Genomic DNA, 23325 nt, shown 5'->3' on the forward strand with positions numbered 1-23325 from the left:
GTGACATGCACTTCTTTTCTGCAGGTGTTTTTTTACGCGGCCGTTTTTTAAAAATGGCCTGTCGGAACAGAACGCCGTTTTTCCCAATTAAATCAATGGGCAGATGTTTGTATGTGTTCAGCCCCCGTAATTTCAGCCATTTTTCGGCCCGAAAAACGGCCAAAAATAGCCCGTGTGAACATACCCTTACAATTGCTATTCACTTGGCTCAGCTGTGGTGTTATGTACAGAAACACATGGCATTGACAGATTGGGGTATTTCTCACGCAAAGTTTGTGCACCTAAGAGGCCGTTCTCTTCCAGGTCCTGCTGCTCTTTAAACAATGATTTGCAGTTTCCATGTATGTTGTTCAGGCTAAAAAAAATTATGACATATTGTTGACAGACTAATAAAGCGACACAGGGGTTGAGTGATAGAAAGGTGGGCGAGTAGGGCATGGGTCAAAAGTGGCTTTATACAAGTAAAGTCTGAACATTGAATAATGAAAAGTTATTCCACTTTCTCTTATACTTTGTGTTTCGATTCCTTACCATTTTCAAGATCTCAGCTTGCTGTCAATGCATGACAACATCCTTTCTCAGAACTAAAGGCTGAAACCCATCCTGTTCTAGTTGTGTTCACACAGTGTGTTACAATATATACAGTGTACTCAATCCTCTGGGAGCTAAACAACCTGGACCCCAGACTAATATATGTTGCCTGGACATCAGAACAGGAGAGAGGTATTTTTTTGTTTTTTTAAAGTGCTGGTTTATTTAATTCACATATTACTTGTCTTAACGATTTATAAATCCTCAGCTATGAGAAATACGAGTTCAAGTTTTTAGTCTGTAGGTATAAAAATAATAATAATAAAAATATATATATGTGTGTGTGTGTTTTCATATTCACTGACAGCAAGCAGAGATCTTTAAAATGATGAAGACTGGAAACTAAAAGTATATTTAAAAACTTGCATTACTTTTTACTATAGTTAAAGGGCTTATCCACTAATAACTCAGAATTTTCTAATAGGGTATTTGAAAAAAAATAAAAAATCTAAACCAGACAACACGGAAAACCTTTTTAATGTTCGGCACACTTGACTGATTTAAAGAAAGAACGAGGGAATTGCTTAACTAGAAATTACCTAATATGATGTGACCTCATAACTGTGGTGGCCCTACAAACCCCCCCTACATGTTAGTGGCTTTCTCACTGCAGCCTGCAGTTTTTCGGTGTCTACTAGCCACAATGAATGTCAGTCTTCTGTCACTTATATACCAAAAATGGCCAAAAATTCTAGACACGGCTACACCCCCCCCCCCCCCCCCGTACCTTATTTAGGGTGAGTTGACATAGTCAAAACATGGTGCTTAGACTTGTTTAAGTTGGATAACGGTTCGACTCTAGTGGAAATGGGCATGGGCAGTTAAAGAAGAACTCCAGCAAATAATTTTTTTTAACAACTAAAAGCATACAGATTATTTATATCACTAAATATGAAATCACTTCTATATAAGGATTGTAGAAATTTTTATTTCACTACAAAAAAAAAACAACTCTGGTGGGACTCGAACCCACAACCTTTGAATGTCTACACAAACCTAGAAGTCCAATGCGCTATCCATTGCGCCACAGAGCCCCATGAGGTGGGCTGTGGAGGGGACAATATGTCAAAGGGAATGGGAATGCTCACATGCACTGAAAGCACCACCAACCTTATGTCACAAAATAAAAGTCTGTACCGCAAAAAGGTCTAACTTTTTGATCACCTTTTATTGTTTTGTTTTTTTTGGGAGGCGGGATGAACAAAACATTGAAATTCTGTCATTGTTTTTTTAGTGTTGGGGTTTTTTATTACAATGTGATAATTTTATAGCATGGGACTGTGATACCAACTATGTATCATTTTTACAATTATTTTTTTCTATAATAAAGCATTTTATTTTTGTGGGGTTTTTTTTAAACTTATTTTTAACTTTTTTTATTCCTGCTCAGGGACTTGACTTTTTTTTTCACATGTACTGTTGATAAGTTTGGCTCATAGCTCTAACGTGAGCAAAATCCCCACTGAAATTAATCGAGGGATATATATATCTTTCTAATATCTGGAAGCGTACAGATTGTTTATGTCACCAATTGGATTGAAATTGCAGATTTTGAAAGATCTTAAAATTTTCGTTTCCCGACATGAAAAATGCAATGCTGGTGGGACTCGAACACACAACCTTCGAACGGCTATATTATGCCAGCAGTCTAATTGTGCCATGAGTAGTTGAGGAAGAGCTCCAGAATTTTTGTTAATAACTACAAACATACAGATTATTTGTATCACTAATCGTTACAAAATTGCCATTTTTTTTAAAGAATTTTAGAAAACTTAGATTCACTACAAAAAAAAACGACTCTGGTGGGACTCAAACCCACAACCTTTGAATGTCCACATTACATCTAGAAGTCCAATGCGCTATCCATTGCGCCACAGAGCCCATCTGAAAAGATATCTGTTTTTTGTGGGAGGAGTTGTAGTTTTCATCGGTACCATTTTGGAGTTCATAGGACTGATATTTTCATAGCATGGGCACTCTGAAAAGATATGGTATATCCATCATATAATGTGACCACATTGTCTCCAGCACAGATTAGAGTTCCCTGTGTACACCCGACTTGAAGGGGTTGTCCAGGATTAGGGAAACGTGGCTGCTTTCTTCCATATACAGTGCCACACCTGTCCACAGGTCGTGTGTGGTATTGCAGCTCAGCCTCACTCCATTCAATGTAGCTGAGATGCAATACCACCATTGACAAGTATGGCACTGTTTTTTGGAAGAAAGTTGCCGTGTTTTTCTAATCCTTTACAACCCCTCTAATGATCTACCTTAAAGCGATAGCCCACTGTTCTGCTGGTAAATGCAGATGGAGTTAATTTTGACAGTCATCGTATATATCCCGATTGCTTCATAATCAGCTGATGCTCGGTTTGGTGACCACAGAATGAGTAATAATAATTTTTACTCACTGTCTGCGCCGACTTTTTAGAAAAAAATATATAGGAGACCTCTTTTTCTCAGTCCCTTTTCACACAGTGTTCGTCTGAGCTATACGTCGGGAGATGCTTCCAAAATATACGCCTCTGAGATATACTGTGCCACTGTATAGGCATAAAGTGCCATACGCCGCATATAGGATTACATTGTAAAAACCTTATACCGTGCTGATACCTTTGTATGGAATATGCTATTCCTTACAGCAGAAAAAAAGGTGTACTGACGTATATCAGCCCAAAAGGATGCTCTTTTGGCCTCCATCGGGTGACTGGGGGGCCTATGGATAAGTTTAACGTGTATGACGGGAGCCTTCCTACCGTAAACGTACTTCGCAGAAGCAGTGTGAAAAGGGCCTTACACAACTGTAGCCATAAGCAGGTGCATACGTATGATAGAGGGAGTCCCTGCGTCTGATATGGGACCTATGGAGGTTTGGAGCACTCCTACCACACCTATGGGCTGCTCAAGGCCGGATTCCCACAGGTCGGATATGCTGCGTAAAAATCACGCCGCGTATCCGACCTGGAACCTGCAGAGCACTCCGTCAGTTTTTCGGATGGAATTTCCGCTGCGTAAAAAAGCGCTCATACTTACCCCCTCCTTCCTTTGACGTCCACTCCGGCCTCCTCCGATGATGTTGCAGGCCATGTGTCGCTGTAGCCTGTGATTGGCTGCAGCAGTCACATGTGATGAAACGTCACCCCAGGAGACCAGACTGCAGGAAGGAGGAGATCATTCTGGCTAAGTGAGTTGCGATTATTGAGGTGTAATCGCTGTGAATACGCTGCAAAAGTCGCAAAACACTTGACTTTCTGTTGCGGGTTTTGCATCCCCATTGAATTCAATGGGGAAAACCGGCAACAGAAAATCAACAAAAATGCAGCATAAATTTAAATTCCGCACCGCAGGTCAATTTATTAACGTTTACGCTGCGTTTTTTTTTGTGTAAATGCTGTCGAATTTTCGGTTGCGGAAATTCTGTAGCGTTTACGCTATGTGGGAACCCGGCCTTAAGGTGATCATGCTGCTTTTCTTTCCTACAAGGTTACTCCCCTCTACCACGGACCCCATATAAGTCACGTGGCCATTATACCACTAGTGACACACACATTGATTTCTATGTGCACGTTGTGTCCATGTCTATAGAAGTTATGATAATATATTCACACGTCTCCAGTGTTGCTGACAGTCCACTACCCCAACCTTGTACTCTCTTGTTCTGTGCTGTAATCCGGCTTTACCTTGGGCGCAGATTGATGTTCTGCACGACAAGATTACTTTACCAGATAGCCCGGGATTATATAGTCACAGCCCCCACTCATCTTCGTAAGTTCAGAGGTTAAAGGGGACAGCACCTTTCTAAGGCTTCCGTATTAGAGGTTCATTTATAGCTGTATTGGTAATATTAGCGGAATTTCATTAGTCCAGAAGTTTTACTAATCAGATATAAATTGGAAAATCGACAATATTTAGGGTTCAAACTGGAAATAACATGGGGTGAGTAGTATTATAGGGGATGGATTTATAGTGTAAGAGGTTCTGTAACTACTCTTTAAGGGGATTCTAACTTACTAGAGGACTGTCCTGTAAAAAAAAAAAAAAAGGTAGAATAATTCCTATATACTTCCCTTTACGATCCACTCCTAGTTGTGGCTTCAAAAACCAGAACTTCCCTGTGTGAATAAGGCCTTAGGCTTAATCGCACATGCAGTTTTTGCAGCAGAGTTTGTGTCGTTTTTTTTGTGCCAAAAAAAGAAAGAAAGGTATACAGGAAAGACTGAATCACTCCTGTTTGGCTCAAATAACTGAGCCAAAAACTGCATCAAAATTGCGTGTCATCCTGTCTTAGCAACAGATACTACAGGTAGCAGGTGACACTGCTGGATCATCACGGATCTGGCTGTCACCCACATTGCTAAAAAGGGGGCACCAGTGGCCCAGAATGGGACATCGTTTTTGGTCCGTACAGCTGGAGTAGGGATTGTCCCTTCTTCTTTCCAAACGACATATAGGACTGGAGAGTTAGGCCCCATGCACAAGAACGTAGATTTTGTCCGTAATTACGCACCCATTCATTTCTATGGCCGACGGACACCTTCCCGTATATTTAGGGGAAGGTGTCCTACCGAAAAAAATAGGACATGTCCTATTTTTTTATTTTACGGACCGTTCTCCCATACTGAGGCCGACTGTGCCCGTAATCACGGACCGCAATTACGGGTTACGGGCACGGTCGTGTGCATGGGGCCTAACACATGACTCCAGGATCAGACTATACAGGGTTTGTTTGTAGTCTGTAACCATGGAGACAACATAGATCTGTATAGGAACTGTATACACTAAACAAGTCTACTGCAAATTTGCATCCATTTTTAGATTTTAACTGCATAGTAGCAATAAAAAAAAAAAGACCGCTAAAGTGCACACGTTAAGGCCCCACAGCATTGGGGTTCTTTGCACACTATTGCGGTTTTTCTGTCTGGATGCACATGACACCCGTCGTTCGGTTTCTTGGCTGGTGACCTGCAAGCAATAAATAATTGAGTGGTTTGTGTGAATAGACAGGGCTCCTGTGCACGGCCGGGGTATGTGATCGATACGCTGAAGAATCAGCTAAACAAGTCCGAATTCTATTAGAGGGATATGCTGCGTTCTTAAAGGGAAAAGAATCAATTCAAATTGTAGAAGTCTCTAAGATTAAACTTGCAGAGACCGTAAATGTGTAACCTTCTAGGACTCAGTATATCATTGCTCCAGTACCCCCCCCCCCTACAATATTGAGTTAGACAATATGACTAATACCTAATCATTTTATTTTTCCCGCTGACGGTTTGGTTACTCGTAGTGTAAATCATCTCATCGCATACTGGCTTCCTGATGAGAAGTCAATCTGAACAAGTAGTGCTGCAGTGTAAAGCATAAAGGTCGGAATAGAGAATGAGACAGAAGTTAGATATCAGACTCTCATTAGACAATGCATTTTAAGGTCCTTTTACACAGGCCGTTGATCAGGCAAATGAGCTGCTTTTGGCTGGTCAGCTCATTTATGCGGCCAATAAAATGGTCGCTAGTCGGCAGCACATCTCCCTGTGTAAACAGGGACCAGGAGCGCAGAAAAAAGCAGGAACGTATTACCCACAGGGAGTGACACTGCATATTGTCGATGCCATTACTAAAACTTTCAGGTCGTTGTAGACTATGGGGGGGGGGAATAGTGCAGCTTAGTAAAGAACGCGGATATAAAGATAATCATGAATGGGTGGACTTAGTAAAGACGTTGATGGTATATTGTTAGGATAAACCATCAATGTCGGATTGGTAGCGGTCTGATTACTGGGACCCCTTCCGATTGCTAGAACTGCGCTAGGAAAGTGCTGTGCCACTTCGTCTCCAGTCGCTATTTCTAGAGACTATGGCTGGCCATTGACTATAATGGGCTGACGTTGGGATTCCGGAAAAATCTAAACAATGCTGACCGTAGATGAAGTAGTGCCCTGCTTTCTTAGCGCCAGTGCCACTTTGTTCTACCGATCAGTGGGGATCACAGCTGTTGGACCCCCACTGTCTTCAGCATCAGGAACCCTCCTCAGTTACGTCCGCCCAGGAGAAGCCTTTAGTTAAGTAGTCTCACCCCATCAATTGGTTTTCAACCTCAATTCAGTAGCTTGGGGCATGGTCTAGGGTGAAGCAGTATGTCTATATGTCTAGCGTGATTGTGAAGGTAATCGGAACAATCAGGGACCTGGAGAAGAAAAAAGAGGCAGGCACAATCCCTACCGTTATACTGAATATATAGGAGAAGGTGACTGCATGATGGCTATATATGTGTCGCATTCTCCTCATTTCTCCTTTTTTATGTAATTTTCAGGGATTTTCTGCCTCGTGGATCTGGAATTGTCACCCGTAGACCCCTTGTTCTGCAGCTGGTAACCAGCCCTACAGGTGAGAAAAATAGAACATGGATGGGATTGATCAATGGGTTAAGTTGGTTCCAGAGCTGTGGTCCTTCAAGATCAGCACTCAAGGGCCGAATGTTATGAACCACAGATATGCCACGGGATGATCTCACCTACCCAGCTCCGTACCTGCTCCCAACCTCCGCTCCTGCTGCTCTCTAGTTCTCTCTGATCCAGGAGGAGGGCTCTCATCGGCTTATGCCTTTGTGGCCCCCTTAAGACATCATGACATTCATCCATGGTGGTCGCCTTCTATTTAACTCCCGTTCTGTCTCTTGCCAGTGTATAGGCCTCCTGTCTCTTTGGTATTTTTTATCTGTTCTTTTTTTCTGAGTGCCCATCTGAATACATTTGTTCATCTCTCACCCGGACCGTCCTGTTACCATTCCTTTGCCTCTCGATTCCGCTCCAGTACTGTCCATCTGGCAGGGCCGTCCTTAGGGGAGTGCTACCGCTGTTGGCACAAAGGGCACATCACTAGACACTACTGAAAGGGGCGCCACTGGTTCTAATGGCCTGGGCACCATCGATCCTACATTTGGTGCCAAAACCTAGCGCAGGATGTGTTGTTTAGGAAACTCTCTGGCAGTGTTATTTGGGCACTGTATGATTGTATTATTTGGGCATCATCAGAAGGTACTGCACAGGGCATCAACGAGCCTAAGACCAGTCTTGTTGTCTGGTACTGACTCAGTCTTCTCTTTGCTGTTGCCCCGATCAATCATTGCCAGTTACCACCCTAAAAGGCTTTTTTCAGGGTTGCAAACTAGGGATGCCCTGCAGCAAAAACCCTACCTCCATGAGGTGTCGAAATTGAAGGGGAGATACAGGAATAGCCAAGTGAATGTGATGTTTACAAGTTATTAGGGTTGACAGACACCTTTTGTAGCATGACAAATATAGGAGAATTCATAGGGACTTGCCATTGATGTCATTTTGAGCAGCTTTATGCAGTGTCTCAGCCGATGGGCCTACTGGAAGGCGTCTGCTGAGGAAGTCGGAATTGGGCAGCTGGTCACAGGTACAGGGAGGTGTCCGTGCCTCAGTCCGCGAATCAGATTACTCGAAGCGGGGTCTGCGGGATAGGAGTAGGACAGAAGGTAACCAGGGACAGCGGAGACGTCGGATACTTAAAATGCACTCCCAGACCACAGTATGGTGCCGGCTGACATGGGATGTATGGTTGTACATACACATTAGATAGATCATCTGCTTTCAGGCGGACGATGTGACCCCTGACATACCTGTGCTGTCTGCTGTCGCTGAGCATGTACCATCATTTGTTTCTACTTGATTTTGTTTTATACATTGGCCCATATTTATGTATGTTGCCCCTGAACGACTGTAATGGTTAACGTTGTCTGCCATGTTTTGGGTGGGATCGTTCCAATGTCCAGAGCTATGTACTACTGATGAGTTCATGCATCAGCCCTGCCGAGGTGTACCGCAGCTGAGCTATATGTGGCCGTCAAGCTGAAATATAGATGCCCACCCATCAGGAATCTCTCAGACCTAAAGAAGATTACTAGCCCGGGCTTGGCACTGTCCTGTGATTGGCCACTGACTCACATGTACGTTTCAACTCATGTGATGCAGTGTGGCGGAGATATACATATTGGTTCCATGGCTCGCCTTGTTATGGGGGTACTGGTGCTGTAATTGTTGTTGGGCACTATAGCTGGTACTGTTATGGGGGGCCGTGTTGCCTACACTGTTATAAGGGTTCTTTAGCTGTAACCGTTATGGGTTTCCTGCTCCTGTCAGTGTTATGGTGGACCTTTGGCTGTCGCTGTTATGGCAGTCCTGTGGTTGTCACTGTTATGGCGGTCCTGTGGCTGTCACTGTTATGGCGGTCCTGTGGCTGCCGCTGTTATGGCAATTCTGTGGCTGTCGCTGGTATGGCACTCCTTTTGGCTTTTGCTGTTATGGCAGTTCTGTGGCTGTCACTGTTATGGGGGGCTCCTGTGGCTGTCACTGTTATGGGGGGCTCCTGTGGCTGCCACTGTTATGGGGGGCTCCTGTGGCTGCCACTGTTATGGGGGCTCCTGTGGCTGCCACTGTTATGGGGGCTCCTGTGGCTGCCACTGTTATGGGTGGACTCCTGTGGCTGCCACTGTTATGGGGGCTCCTGTGGCTGCCACTGTTATGGCGCTTCTGTGGGTGCCACTGTTATGGCGCTTCTGTGGCTGCCACTGTTATGGCGCTTCTGTGGGTGCCACTGTTATGGGGGCTCCTGTGGCTGCCACGGTTATGGCGCCTCTGTGGCTGCCACTGTTATGGCGGTCCCGTAATGGTCACGGTTTGTGGCCATATTTAATGTAACCATGGCATTCAGAGAATTGCCTAAAGAGATGATCGCCAATTTGTGCACATTCTGTCAAACCAGGTTCACCACCCCTGCCCTAGATGTTTCTATCTTATCTGCCTCCTTTCCTAGTTTGGCCTTTTGACCTGGAAATCAATGCAAAGGATATATTATTTTAGTAAATTTCGGTTAAGGGATGTTTACAGCTCATTGTCTGCCGTGTCACCAGTGATCTTCAACATTTGCTACTAGATAGTGCAGCTTCCTGCGCTCAGGAAGAATCCATTTTTCTTAAACCTGACACGGCTGAGACACTTCCCTTTATATAGATGTCTACCCACTTGTGATATAGATGCTATAGTCCCTGGTACTGGTGCCAATTTAGACATATTGTATTTTTTGGCATCCTATACATATCGATTATTTCCCCTATAATCAGTAAATACAAGTCCTTGCTTCCTCTAATTCTGTCACATTATATAGATTATTGTATGTGCAGCAATGCTAAAAAGTCTGTCTGGAGTGGTGTATTATGGCAGAATAATTAAAGGCAGCGTGCAGAATTTTGAACGTAGCTTTGGATGTGAAGAGAGAAGAGGCCTTCAATAAATTTTTATTCTGTTACTGTTTCCTTCTCCTTTACTACGCTTTTGTATGACTTTTATGCCTGTTTTATAGACTCCATGTATGTGAATTTTTAGATTCTGTACATAATTTGGAAAACTGTTTGTTTGTGTATGTAGATCTATTTGATATAATGTTATGTGTGTATTACAGAATATGGGGAGTTTTTGCACTGTAAGGGTAAAAAGTTCACAGACTTTGAAGAGATCCGGTCGGAAATTGAGGCCGAAACCGACCGAGTCACTGGGACCAACAAGGGCATCTCTCCTGTGCCAATTAACCTTCGGGTATATTCTCCAAATGGTGAGTCCAACAATGATTTCCTTGAAACTAACACCAGATTTAGATAGTTAGGAATCCTCCATGAAACGGTGCGCTGGTATCTATGCAAAATATATGGTCTCTATTCCATATACACAGAAATATAAGGTCTTTTATTGGTTCTTCATACGTCACTGGCTCATAGAATTAGGTGATTGAACCCACATAAAGCATGCATGCACCTATGTTAGACCCTCAAAGTCTGGGGACCATGGAGGGGAATGGCATAGCCCTTGTTGGCCGCACTCACCTTCCTTCTAACCACTGTCAACCTGTATATGGGAACCCTTCTTCATAGATATTTACTATGGGGGAACTGGGCTGAGGGTCAAGACTTTCCTCCTTCCCACAAGGGACTAGAGAAGGTAGTGATGTTTTTTTTCTGTCCATATGTCCCATCTCCTGTCCGTATGCCCCTGTATGTATATATTTTATTACCTGTGTTCATTTATGTCTATCTTATAGTGCTTAACCTGTCCCTGGTTGACCTCCCGGGCATGACCAAAGTCCCAGTAGGTGACCAACCTGTGGATATTGAGACCCAGATCCGTGAAATGCTCATGCAGTTTGTTACCAAGGAGAACTGCCTAATTTTAGCTGTATCTCCAGCTAACTCCGATCTGGCAAACTCTGACGCCTTGAAAATCGCCAAAGAAGTGGATCCCCAAGGTTGGTCCAGCTAACTTTTTTTGATGGTGAACTCTTGGGAATAAAATTCCAAATATGACCCATAATTTCAATATACTGCATGTCTATGTGTGGATGTTCGAGTATATATTCATGGTTGTCGGTAAGCGACGTAAGGAAGCTTAGTATGTAAGCCATTTATGTCCGTTTCGTCTTTTTTGCAGGACAACGCACAATTGGTGTCATAACCAAATTAGATCTGATGGATGAAGGAACTGATGCTAGAGATATTTTGGAAAATAAATTATTACCGTTGCGAAGAGGTGAGGAAATTTCTCATATTACTGAACTAAGCGCAGGGCTCCATATCAACGTTTGGTCACGGTGAAATAACGGGCTACTGTATCCGCCACACAACTTCAGTGTTTCCCTATGGGGGACATGATCCAAACAATTGTGATCATTGCATGTCGCCCACAACTTTTTCCCCCGTTAGGAAATATTGAGGTCACATGACGATCCTGGTAAGGCCCTGCTCTGCTTAGCGTGTACGTCGGGAACGTGTCCATAGCCTTCCATTGCCAGACAGAGGTCAAAGGAGTTTCATTTTGGCCTCCGTCTGTCCAATATACGTCAGTATACCTCCCAAAGTAGGCTACGCTTTTCCACCCCGTAGAGTCAGTAAAAAAAGTATAAGTTTAACGGAGGCCATTATGACCTATGAGTGACAGATGCCACTGTAGCCGTCATTCCATTAAGCATGTACGTCTGAATGCTTCAGTGACGTAACTGTACATATATGGACAGTTTTCACTGCAGCTTCCCTGAGGATAGCCTATCAGCTACCAATCGCGGTCAGTGCCTGCCTTTCCCACATCCCTGTACTGCGCCCAGGTTGGACTCTACATCACCAGCAATGTCAACTTCCCTGCTCGTTTTGGCTGCACAGGAATCTGCATCCTGCTGCAATCTCTTCCACTGGGACCCTCTACAAAAGGTCCCATTCCCTCCTTCTACAATGGCCTCAGTCACTTACCATGAGGAAACGCCGCCACGGGCTGTCCACATCCCAGCGTCCCATGCCAATCTACACATAGCAGGGGATCTCCTCGGAAAGGAAGGAATGGCAGTTTTTGGAAGACCCTGCATTGGCTGCCCCTGTCCCCATACGCCTGTATTGCCAAGCTTTATCTTGAGTGCCAGTGCTGTGCGTCGCAGCAGGTCTACTACCTCTAACAATCCCCCTCCTACTCCTGGGGTCACCCTCGCAGCCCCCCTTTCATGGCTGGACTCTGGCAAGACCTGCTGTGGCACCTCAGAATACTGTACACTGTGCCAGGAACCCTGCCAGAGGAAGCCACGACGTATCCCACTGTATGCCTATACAGTGAGATACGTCAGAGCCTTCCATCAGAGGTGTATGTCAGGAGTCCTCCCAAGGTTTACCTTCAATGTGGCTGCATAACATGGTGTGAACAGGGCCTAACCTTTGATCTTCAGTCATAGCTTGGGTTCAATTCATTGTCTATGACAGGTTATGTTGGAGTGGTAAACAGAAGTCAGAAGGACATAGATGGCAAGAAAGATATTGGCGCTGCTTTAGCTGCTGAAAGGAAGTTTTTCCTGTCACACCCATCTTATCGACATCTTGCTGAACGCATGGGGACCCCGTACTTACAGAAAGTGCTCAATCAGGTAAATACAAGTAAATATGGATTAAGACGGAAGAGCAAACTGGTTCATTTGAATGGAGCTGCACAGGAGGTGGACTGGAGCTCCAATGTTCAGGGAAAAAGCAGAAGGGGCTTCTGCCTCTTCATTAAGGGAATCGACAGGTCTCAAATGTCGGATCCCCACCAATGATGTAGTGATGGCATATCCTAGAGATGATCCCCTTTAAGTAATCCCAAAAATACAAAAAGTGCAGTGATCTTACTAGCTATAGATAAATATAAGTCCCATCATTTGTTTCTGGGTGATGATGCTATGTTTTAGTTGATAAGTAATATTTCTTAAGTCTCTAAGGCAGGATTCTTTAACATAGGGCCCCTGCCCTACGTGAGCCCTCCCAGCAATGCAGAGAGAGGTCAGTAGCTCTTACTCCTGAAAAACAAGACAAACTCGGCTTGTGGGTCTGTTGGAGAAGTGCTTAAAGGGGTTATCTGGTTCTTAAAAATGAATTACCTATCCTTAGGACAGGTCATCAATATCAGATTGGTGGAGGTCCGACTCCTGGTACCCCCATTGATCAGCAGTTTAAATGGGCTGCGGTGGTACAGCGAGCACTGCGTCCCCTTCATTACACGGCTCCGTACTACACAACTCTGTACTCCTTATGCTTGGTATTACAGCTCAGTCCCATTCATTTGTATGGGATGATGGTGTGCACTACTGAAGTACAAAGCTGTGGTAAACAATAAAGAGGACGCTGCGTTTGCTGGAGCACTGCGGCCCCTTCAAACAGAAGATCGACAGGAATGCTGAGAGTCAGACCCCTACCAATATAATATTGATGGTCTATTCTAAAGATAGGCCATCAATTTTAAAGCACTGGAGATATCTCATTTAACTTTCTCTAACTGACACTTGAGGGAGGCGTTTAATGAATGCTACTACCCCCTCTAGTTCGGCTTTGATAGAGCATTGTAAGTGTTCGATCTCTCGATGTTCCAAATCTCATCAACTTTTCTTGTTGCATTAAACCTGGAATGGCATGTAAAAGCAGGTCGGGTAGAGAGCATTACCAAGGCATTACTAATCAACTCTTTTCCCAATAGCAACTGACCAATCACATTCGGGATACTCTACCAGGGCTGCGAAATAAACTGCAGAGCCAACTTCTGTCCATTGAGAAGGAAGTGGATGACTACAAGAGTTTCCGTCCGGATGACCCAGCTCGTAAAACCAAGGCTCTTCTCCAGTGAGTTCTGGTCAACGTTAATATCTCCTGCAGGTTATCCAGTGTCTATTTGGAGGATAAATTCATACTCATGACAGAGGTTGTCCACCTTAGATCATCCATGTCATAACTTGTATCTCCTAATACCGTGTCTAATGAAGAAGAGGAGCTTTCATGAGCACCTTTCCAAAGTGTGGGTCAGTTGCTGAGTTCGGAGGTAGTCACTACTTCATCCAGTTGCATCATCTATCCAAAAATGATTATGCTCCGAAGTGTCCAACAATATTTCCGAGATCTTAATGGAATGACGAATGATCACTGCTTCTATGCTGCTACTGAACAGATTTGGTTCCCGAGCCCAAACTTCTGCTTATTTGTGTGATGGATCAGTACATGCATCTATGGTTATATGTTGGGGACCAGTCAGTCCCTTGTTAAACCCTAAATAATCCTAATCCAGAACCTTAGCTCATGTTCTTCATCACTTTTGTTCTTCTTTTAGGATGGTGCAACAGTTTGCTGTCGACTTTGAGAAACGTATTGAAGGTTCTGGGGACCAGATTGATACTTATGAGCTTTCTGGTGGTGCAAGGATTAATCGAATCTTCCATGAACGTTTTCCTTTTGAATTGGTGAAGGTATGAATTATAATATCGCCCATGGTTGGTTAGTCTTCTGTGGGACATTTCTTGTAGGACATTTTTGTTGTCTTCTACACAACTAAAATACCTTTTCTTGAATTCAGATGGAGTCTGATGAGAAGGATTTGAGAAGAGAGATCAGCTATGCTATCAAGAACATCCACGGCATAAGGCACGTACAGCATGATGAATGGCTTGTAGATTAGCATTATTGCGCTTCGTTCTCTATAGCCCGTTCCCAATCTAGGACTTAATTTTCAACAACCCTACTGATGCCTGTAACAATTCCTTTAGTTTGTGATGCCTCATCCTTTTTAGAATCTTAGGCGCAGCCACTGGGAGAATAAGGCAGCCACACAAAACTTAGTCTACCCACGCATTTCAGTCTTCTGTTAATTTCTCATAAGATATATATATATATATATATATATATATATTCAAAAGAGAGAGTAATATTTGTATAAGCTTTATATTCTTATGTCAGAACCTAAGGCTATGTTTACATGGCAGTTTTTTCACGTGGAATTGGCCAAGAAACCGTGGCAGAAATCCGAAGCTGACTCTCGGATTTGTGTCGCTGTTTTGCATTTAAGATGGCCGTGTTTCTGCACACAGATTAGCCCCATTCAATGGCAGAAACCGCATCAAGAAGTGACATGTCACTTTTTTTTTTTCAGCAAGGCGGTTTGCAATTCCTCTCGCTGAAAATTCTGCCCCGTCTACACAAAGGGGCAGTTTCTCATTAAAAACAATGGTAGGCTATATACAAGCGTTTTTCATGCTGATTTTGACGCAGAAAACGCATTGGAATCAACTTTAAAAATTCCGCCATGTGAACAGAGCCTAGCGTTTAGACATATATGAGCTGTGCTACATAAGCGATACTGATCTCTTCTTGCAGAAGATGTCTGTCGGAGATATTTTATGTAGGAAGTTCCTTCTCATGTGTCAACCAATGATCGACTGACATGTAGTGCTCCCTCTCACTTTAAAAATAGAGGTTCTTCAGTAGTTGCAGTTTGGAGTAGACATTTCTGTTTCCCAGCTGCTTTAAAAACAACATAATACACACCTCAGCTGCCGCAGAACCTCATCATACACACCTCAGCTGCTGCAGAACGTCATCATACACACCTCAGCTGCTGCAGAACATCATCATACACACCTCAGCTGCTGTAGAACGTCATAATACACACCTCAGCTGTTGCAGAACGTCATCATACACACCTCAGCTGCTGCAGAACCTCATCATACACACCTAAGATGCTCTAGAACATCTTAATACACACCTCAGCTGCTGCAGAACGTCATCATACACACCTCAGCTGCTGCAGAACATCATCATACACACCTCAGCTGCTGTAGAACGTCATAATACACACCTCAGCTGTTGCAGTACGTCATCATACACACCTCAGCTGCTGCAGAACCTCATCATACACACCTAAGATGCTCTAGAACATCTTAATACACACCTCAGCTGCGAGGGAGTTTCATATTAAAATTATTCACTATACGATAATAAGAATTTTAACTTTATCACGATCCTACATGTAGTCAAACTGCCTTGTGGCTACCAGTGGCATTGCCTTATTAGCCAGATTGTTAACCCTTCAAGTTCATCACATTGCAGTCACTGGTGGGTAACGCTGTATATTCTCCTTATTACCTGCCTCACTTTGACGGGTGTTTAGAACTGGGCTCTTCACACCTGACATGGCCTTTGAAACCATCGTCAAGAAGCAAGTGAAGAAGACCAAAGAGCCGTGCTTGAAATGTGTCGACATGGTCATTTCCGAGCTAATCAGTACCGTTAGACAGTGCACCAAGAAGGTAACCCTTCTGGATTCGGAGCTGGACTTTGCACCAGTTCCATCATGTGTGATATTCCAACCTCCGCATGTTCTGAGGAAGCAGCCAATCAGAAAGCATAAAACTTAGCGTTCTGATTGGCTGAGTCACTCCTTGAGCATGCTCCTTACAATATAGTCTTCTTTTTGACCTTGTGCATGGAAAAAGACCATAAAGCCACCGGTATTGAGTGTGTGAGAATACGTGTACATTGAGGTGTATAGAGTATATTAGAATCCTTGTTACATTCTGGACTTAGCTTTAATAGGGTAACCCTTGTCTGGGTTTAGAAATGGGGTCTTTTTTTGTTTTTGTTTTTTACCAGAAACAGCGCTCTCCTCTCTTTTGTCTGTGACTGGTATTGCAGAGCATTCTCTTTCAACTGAATGAGGCTGATCAGCAATGTAGTTACAGCCATAAACAAAAGTGGTGCTGTTTTTGAAAAAAAAAAAGCGGACCCATTTTTCTAATCCCAGAAAACCCCTTTAACAGCAGCTAAGAGCAGCTCAGCAAGGCAAATATAGGACCATACTTATATAAGGTAGAGCCTCCATTATCTTTACCAATAGCGTCTTCCAAAGAAATAGCCCCTACCTACTTCTTTCCATTACTCGTCATTACTTTATTAACAATTTATACATTTTTCTATCCCTTTCTATCTTATCTTCTACACTTTTCTCTCTCTCGCCTCTTCTGATGGTGCTCACAGAAAAGTGTTCTGTTATTATTACATGCAATGCCACATACTCCAATAGGATCAGTTTTCCCATATTATCCGTTGTGGTAAGGCCACATATAGCGCCGGCGGTTTGGCCAATGTGTAAAACACCTCCAACCATAAACGAGCATTGCAAAACTGCACCAATTTGGGGTAGAACTCCAATACTGATATTTTTTTTTTGTCGAACCGCAGCCCCAACGTGTGGTTTTACCCATTGCCCATTTTTTATGTTTTTTTCCTACACAAGACATTGACAATTAATTGCATTACAAAGCAAAAATAATATGTATTTCTAATAAAGCAATATTATACATTCTCGCAACTGGTTTTCCATTTATCATAGTCCCTACGTCCTGTACAAAGTAGGAGGGACACGTCTGCCTTTTCCCCAGTGTTTGACCCTATGACTCTGAAGGGTTAGGCTAATAAAGAGGTTTACCATAGTAGACTCTTAATGAGAAATTTTATTGGTGGGGGCTTGGTAGTTGAGACCCCACTGATGTTGGTAAACAAGAAGGTCTTAATGTCCAAAAATGCGTGACCGCTGTTCCACTGAAATCAATGCGAGTTATGGACTCCATAACATTAAACTAACTAGAATGGAGACGTGGCCACCAGAGTTGGAAACCAATCATTCTTGACATCCCAGCTCCCTGATTCCCACTATTGTGACTATAATGACATGTCTCATTGACATTAATTGCAGTCTACCCCTTTAAATCCATACTCCAAATTTTTCTCATCTTATTGCCGGTTTCCACCAGTTATCGACGTTTCTGCACTTTATGCCATTCCTAAGCAGCGCCTTTCATTTTCCTCAAATTTTGTTTTCTCACCCTCCGGTGTCTCTCCCGTTTCTTCTTACCACTTGACTGTCTACCTCTTTTCTCATTGCACTGTTTTTGCCTTCGCTTCTTCTCTGCCCATCTTCCCTCATCATGATGTTTGTCCTGCTCCTCCTTGGGGTTCACCTTTGATTGTACAGGACAGGACTCTTCACGCCTGACCTCGCTTTTGAAGCCATTGTGAAAAAGCAGGTGCAGAAGTTGAAGGAGCCGAGTCTGAAGTGTGTGGATATGGTAGTAAGTGAGCTGACATCCACCATCCGAAAGTGTAGTGAAAAGGTAAAAATCAGCTCATTCAGCCAGGCACTGTGCCTAAATGTGTTTAGAAGTTATGTGGTCAGCAGGCCTCATAAATCCTGATTTGACCAGAGAGGTCAGCAAGATAAGTGTTCATTTAACAACCATAGACCCCTAACATGCCTATTACAGACCACTCCGTTCGTTCGTTCGTTCGTTCGTTCGTTCGTTCGTTCGTTCGTTCGTACATACATACAGCACCTTATCTATGTGTATAGTGTTACTTTCCTGCTTTATCTAGGTCTCCAGCTGTGAATAAATCCCCATTCCTCTGCTGACTCTGTCCCAGTATACACAGCAAAGCTGACAAGAGAGCTGTAGTTAATTGCAGACTATTGGGCTGCTCTAGTCGCCAGTGTGAAAACTGGAATATTTAATGTGTGTTTTTTTTGTGTGTGTGTATGTATGTATATATATATATATGGATTGTCAAAATAAAGTTTATAATAAAAGGGAACAAAAACATCTGATAATTCCCTTTAGCGGCAGCTGTGCTCACTTGCCTCATAGTTTAATTATGTCACAGTCATGCTGCGGGAGTGATCCTAGTCTATAATGGGTCTCTAATACAATGGAAAATTTTAATTCCAGGTTACAGCAAGTTATATTATGTAGGCCTTAGCAGTACCTCAGCTTTCAGAAATGCCAACCACAGGATGCCAAGCTAGGTGTAGGCTCTGTTTTGTTCACACTGTGGTGATCTAATTGCTAATGGAACATGAAAAAGAGGTGATTGATTTTTGTGCTAAAAAGAATAAGATTATAGAATCAAAGATCGAGAACATATTTCCCATTAAGGCTTGAACATGAACTTTAGAAAGTTAATGTTATCAGTTTCAAAAATCTATGCCATATAAAAGATAGAGGAGAAAGTCTGCCTGAGGGGTAATAATAGAATCTGTGTCACGATCTGTGGGTTTGTGGACCCACTGGACGGCACCGCTGTAGCGGGATAGTAGCTGGCCAAACTACAGTGTACCAAGCCAATATATATATATATAGTCCAAGCACAAGGGTACCTGTGATAGTCCAGACAGTAGTAACGGCAGGCACAGATGGGATCTTTGGCAGCAGGTGATGCAAGACGTGGCTGAGGACACCAGACGTGGTGTAACACAGCAGGCGTAATAGACAGCACAACATGACTCCACACTAGAGATGGCACAAGAACAAGTACAGCACGGGATACGGGTGGCAGGGCACGGGAACACAGGGAAGAGGATGCGACTACGGGACCATTTGCAAGACTAACAGAGTAATACAAACAACGCTCATGCAAGGAGTGAAAGGGCAGAGCCCTTTTTATAGTCCAGGGTAATCATGGGTTAATTAGAACATTTTACTTGTGCGTGCGCTGGCCCTTTAAGGCTGGGCACGAGCGTGCGTGCGCACCCTACGCGAGACTGCAGAGTGGAGCGGAAGTGAGTGCTGGCGTCTCCTAGGAAGGAGACGCAGGCTGGCACCCCCAGATCCGTGGCTGTCGATGGGTGAGTAAGAATGATGGGCCGTGGACGCTACAGTATCGCCCCTCTTACGCCCCTTCTTCTTAGGACCAGAGCAAGAGAGGAATTTCCTAATGAGGGTAGGGGCATTAAAGAGGCTCTGTCACCAGATTTTGCAACCCCTATCTGCTATTGTAGCAGATAGGCGCTGCAATGTAGATTACAGTAACGTTTTTATTTTTAAAAAACGAGCATTTTTGGCCAAGTTATGACCATTTTTGTAATTATGCAAATGAGGCTTGCAAAAGTCCAAGTGGGTGTGTTTAAAAGTACAAGTCCAAGTGGGTGTGTATTATGTGCGTACATCGGGGCGTTTTTAATACTTTCACTAGCTGGGCGCTCTGATGAGAAGTAACATCCTCTTCTCTTCAGAACGCCCAGCTTGTGACAGTGCAGATCTGTGACGTCACTCACAGGTCCTGCATCGTGACGGCCACATCGGCAGCAGAGGCTACAGTTGATTCTGCAGCAGCATCAGCGTTTGCAGGTAAGATCGACTTACCTGCAAACGCTGATGCTGCTGCAGAATCAACTGTAGCCTCTGCTGCCGATGTGGCCGTCACGATGCAGGACCTGTGAGTGACGTCACAGATCTGCACTGTCACAAGCTGGGCGTTCTGAAGAGAAGAGGATGTTACTTCTCATCAGAGCGCCCAGCTAGTGAAAGTATTAAAAACGCCCCGATGTACGCACATAATACACACCCACTTGGACTTGTACTTTTAAACACACCCACTTGGACTTTTGCAAGCCTCATTTGCATAATTACAAAAATGGTCATAACTTGGCCAAAAATGCTCGTTTTTTTAAAATAAAAGCGTTACTGTAATCTACATTGCAGCGCCTATCTGCTGCAATAGCAGATAGGGGTTGCAAAATCTGGTGACAGAGCCTCTTTAAGGTTCTCTTCTGGCTCCCAGGACCTCTCCTCAGGACCAAACTCTCTCCAGTCCACCAAATAGAAAGTCCTTCCTCCTTCCCTCTTCTGTCCAGGATCTCCTTTACCTCAAAAACAACAGATGAACTGCTGGGAGCAACTGCGGGACTAGGACTTTTACTGTAGCAGTTCAGGACCAGAGGTTTCGGGAGGGACACATGAAAGGAGTTGGTGATTTTAAAGGTAGGAGGCAGCCGAAGCTTATAGAAGACAGGATTTATCTGTTGTAGGATCTCAAAGGATCCGAGGAACCTGGTGTAATGGCCGGAAGGAGGTGAAGGGAAAGTGAGCCCTAATCTACCCACCGCCCTGTCCCTGCCTACTTGCAACGACTCGCCCTAGGCGACGAGGTACAACTGGGCGGCGGTCCCTACGCTGTCTAAGTGCACAGGAAAACAAACAGGGAACATGCAAGGGAAGGGGCAGTAGCCACGGAACGCCACGAGGAAACGGAGCGGCGAACGGACAGACAGGACCAGGACGAAGTGAGTACACCCAAGCGGGCAAGGAGACAGAAGCAAGCCAGGGGCAAAGCAAAGCAGGTCAAGCAGAACTGCAGCAAGGCAGAAGCACGGCAGAAGCAGGCTGGAGCAAGCAGCAGTGGGGCCAGGAATCCAAAAGAATTACAAGCACTGAGGGAGAGAACAGGGCAGGTAATAAAGGACAGGGGGCGGAGCTAACTCCGACAGACCAGGCCGCGATAGGCTCTCCCACTCCTGAGCCTGCCACCCTGGTTGGTGGGAGATGGTGTCAGTCGAACAGGTCTGGCCTCAGGTGTGGATTGATTAATCCCAGGAGTATACCTAGATGAAGTACCTGGCAGATCCCTAACAGTACTCCCCCTTTTATGAGGGGCCACCGGACCCTTACTAAGGGGACCCGGTTTAGTGGGGAAGAGAAGGTGGAACCTCCTGATCAATACCCCAGCGTGAACATCACGGGCAGGTACCCAAGTCCTCTCCTCCGGCCCGTATCCTCTCCAATGGACCAGGTACTGGAGGGAGCCCTGGACCATCCTACTGTCCATAATCTTGGCCACCTCGAATTCCACCCCCTCAGGGGTGAGAACGGGAACAGGAGGTATCCTCGAGGGGGACCAGGACGGGGAGCAGCGTTTAAGGAGGGAGGCATGGAAGACGTCATGTATGCGAAATGATGGGGGGAGCTCCAGACGGAAGGATACAGGGTTGAGGACTTCAATGATCTTATAAGGTCCAATAAATCGGGGAGCAAACTTCCTGGACGGGACTTTAAGGCGCAAGTTCCTGGACGACAACCAGACCAAATCCCCGACGACAAACCGGGGGTTAGCAGAACGTCTACTATCCGCCTGAATCTTTTGTGCGCTCTGGGACGCCTCTAGGTTCTTCTGAACCTGGGCCCAGACGGTGCACAGTTCCCGATGAACATCCTCTACCTCAGGATTATTGGAACAACCAGGGGAGACGGAGGAGAATCTTGGGTTAAACCCGAAATTACAGAAAAACGGGGAGACCCCTGACGAGTTACTGACCCGGTTATTCAAGGAAAATTCAGCAAGGGGAAGGAATGAGACCCAATCGAATTGACAGTCAGAGATGAAACACCTTAAATATTGTTCCAGGGATTGGTTGGTCCTTTCCGTTTGGCCATTAGTTTCGGGATGGAAGGCGGAGGAGAAGGACAGATCAATCTCCAACTTTTTACAAAAAGCTCTCCAAAATAAGGAAACAAATTGTACCCCTCTGTCAGAAACGATATTGACTGGGGCCCCATGGAGACGCAGGATGTGTTTCACAAACAAAGAAGCTAACGTCTTGGCGTTAGGTAGCTTCTTAAGGGGCACAAAGTGGCACATCTTGCTGAAGCGGTCGACTACCACCCACACCACCGACTTGCCCTGAGATGGAGGCAAATCGGTGATAAAATCCATGGAGATATGGGTCCAAGGTCTCTGGGGAATGGGCAAGGAACGTAGTAGGCCCGCAGGTCGGGACCTAGGGGTTTTGGACCTAGCGCAAACCTCACAAGCGGCGACGTAAGCCCTAACGTCTTTAGGCAACCCAGGCCACCAATAGTTTCTGGTAATGAGGTGTTTGGTGCCCAAGATGCCAGGATGACCAGATAGAGCGGAGTCATGGTTTTCCCTGAGTACCCTCAGCCGGTATTGCAGGGGAACAAACAGTTTGTCCCCAGGGACGTTCCCGGGAGCTGCACCCTGATCAGCCGCGATATCAGAAGCTAAATCAGAATCCGTGGCAGAGACGATTATACCAGGGGGTAAAATACAAGCAGGATCCTTCTCAGAAGGAGGATTGGCCATGAAACTACGTGACAGAGCATCAGCCTTAATATTCTTGGACCCAGCCCTATAGGTAACCAAGAAATTAAATCTGGTAAAGAATAGTGCCCACCGAGCTTGTCTAGGATTAAGCCTCCGGGCCGATTCTAGGAAAACCAGATTCTTGTGATCCGTAAGGACCGTTACCTGGTGTCTGGCCCCCTCCAGGAAGTGCCGCCACTCCTCAAAAGCCCATTTAATGGCTAGAAGTTCGCGGTTGCCAATATCATAGTTACTCTCCGTGGGCGAAAACTTCCTAGAGAAGTAAGCACAGGGGCAGAGATGGGTGAGGGAGCTGGTACCCTGGGACAAGACGGCCCCCACTCCCACCTCGGAAGCGTCAACCTCCACAATAAATGGCTCCTCTTGGTTGGGCTGAATCAGCACGGGGGCCGAGATAAAGCACTTCTTGAGGGTCTCAAAGGCCTGGACGGCCTCAGGGGGCCAAT

General features: G+C 44.8%; 1 protein-coding gene and 2 non-coding genes across 10 annotated transcripts in view; 1 reads left to right on the forward strand and 2 right to left on the reverse strand.

Moving 5' to 3' along the window:
• The window catches only part of DNM1 (dynamin 1), a 76682-nt gene that overhangs the window by 16466 nt on the left and 36891 nt on the right, over window positions 1–23325 (forward strand). For all 8 annotated transcript variants that reach the window (XM_075835130.1, XM_075835128.1, XM_075835131.1 and 5 more), the window contains exons 2-10: window positions 6899–6972; window positions 10069–10218; window positions 10702–10905; window positions 11088–11186; window positions 12398–12558; window positions 13641–13783; window positions 14265–14400; window positions 14508–14575; window positions 16098–16236. In XM_075835130.1, coding sequence (XP_075691245.1) covers window positions 6899–6972; window positions 10069–10218; window positions 10702–10905; window positions 11088–11186; window positions 12398–12558; window positions 13641–13783; window positions 14265–14400; window positions 14508–14575; window positions 16098–16236 — 1174 coding nt within the window. The remainder of the gene's footprint in view (window positions 1–6898; window positions 6973–10068; window positions 10219–10701; window positions 10906–11087; window positions 11187–12397; window positions 12559–13640; window positions 13784–14264; window positions 14401–14507; window positions 14576–16097; window positions 16237–23325) is intronic.
• TRNAR-UCU (transfer RNA arginine (anticodon UCU)) lies at window positions 1540–1625 on the reverse strand. The gene is given in 2 exon segments: window positions 1540–1575; window positions 1589–1625. It is a non-coding gene; the product is annotated as a tRNA-Arg (tRNA).
• TRNAR-UCU (transfer RNA arginine (anticodon UCU)) lies at window positions 2386–2472 on the reverse strand. The gene is given in 2 exon segments: window positions 2386–2421; window positions 2436–2472. It is a non-coding gene; the product is annotated as a tRNA-Arg (tRNA).

Source organism: Rhinoderma darwinii, chromosome 8, assembly GCF_050947455.1.
Source record: "Rhinoderma darwinii isolate aRhiDar2 chromosome 8, aRhiDar2.hap1, whole genome shotgun sequence".
NCBI classification, from domain to species: domain Eukaryota; kingdom Metazoa; phylum Chordata; class Amphibia; order Anura; family Rhinodermatidae; genus Rhinoderma; species Rhinoderma darwinii.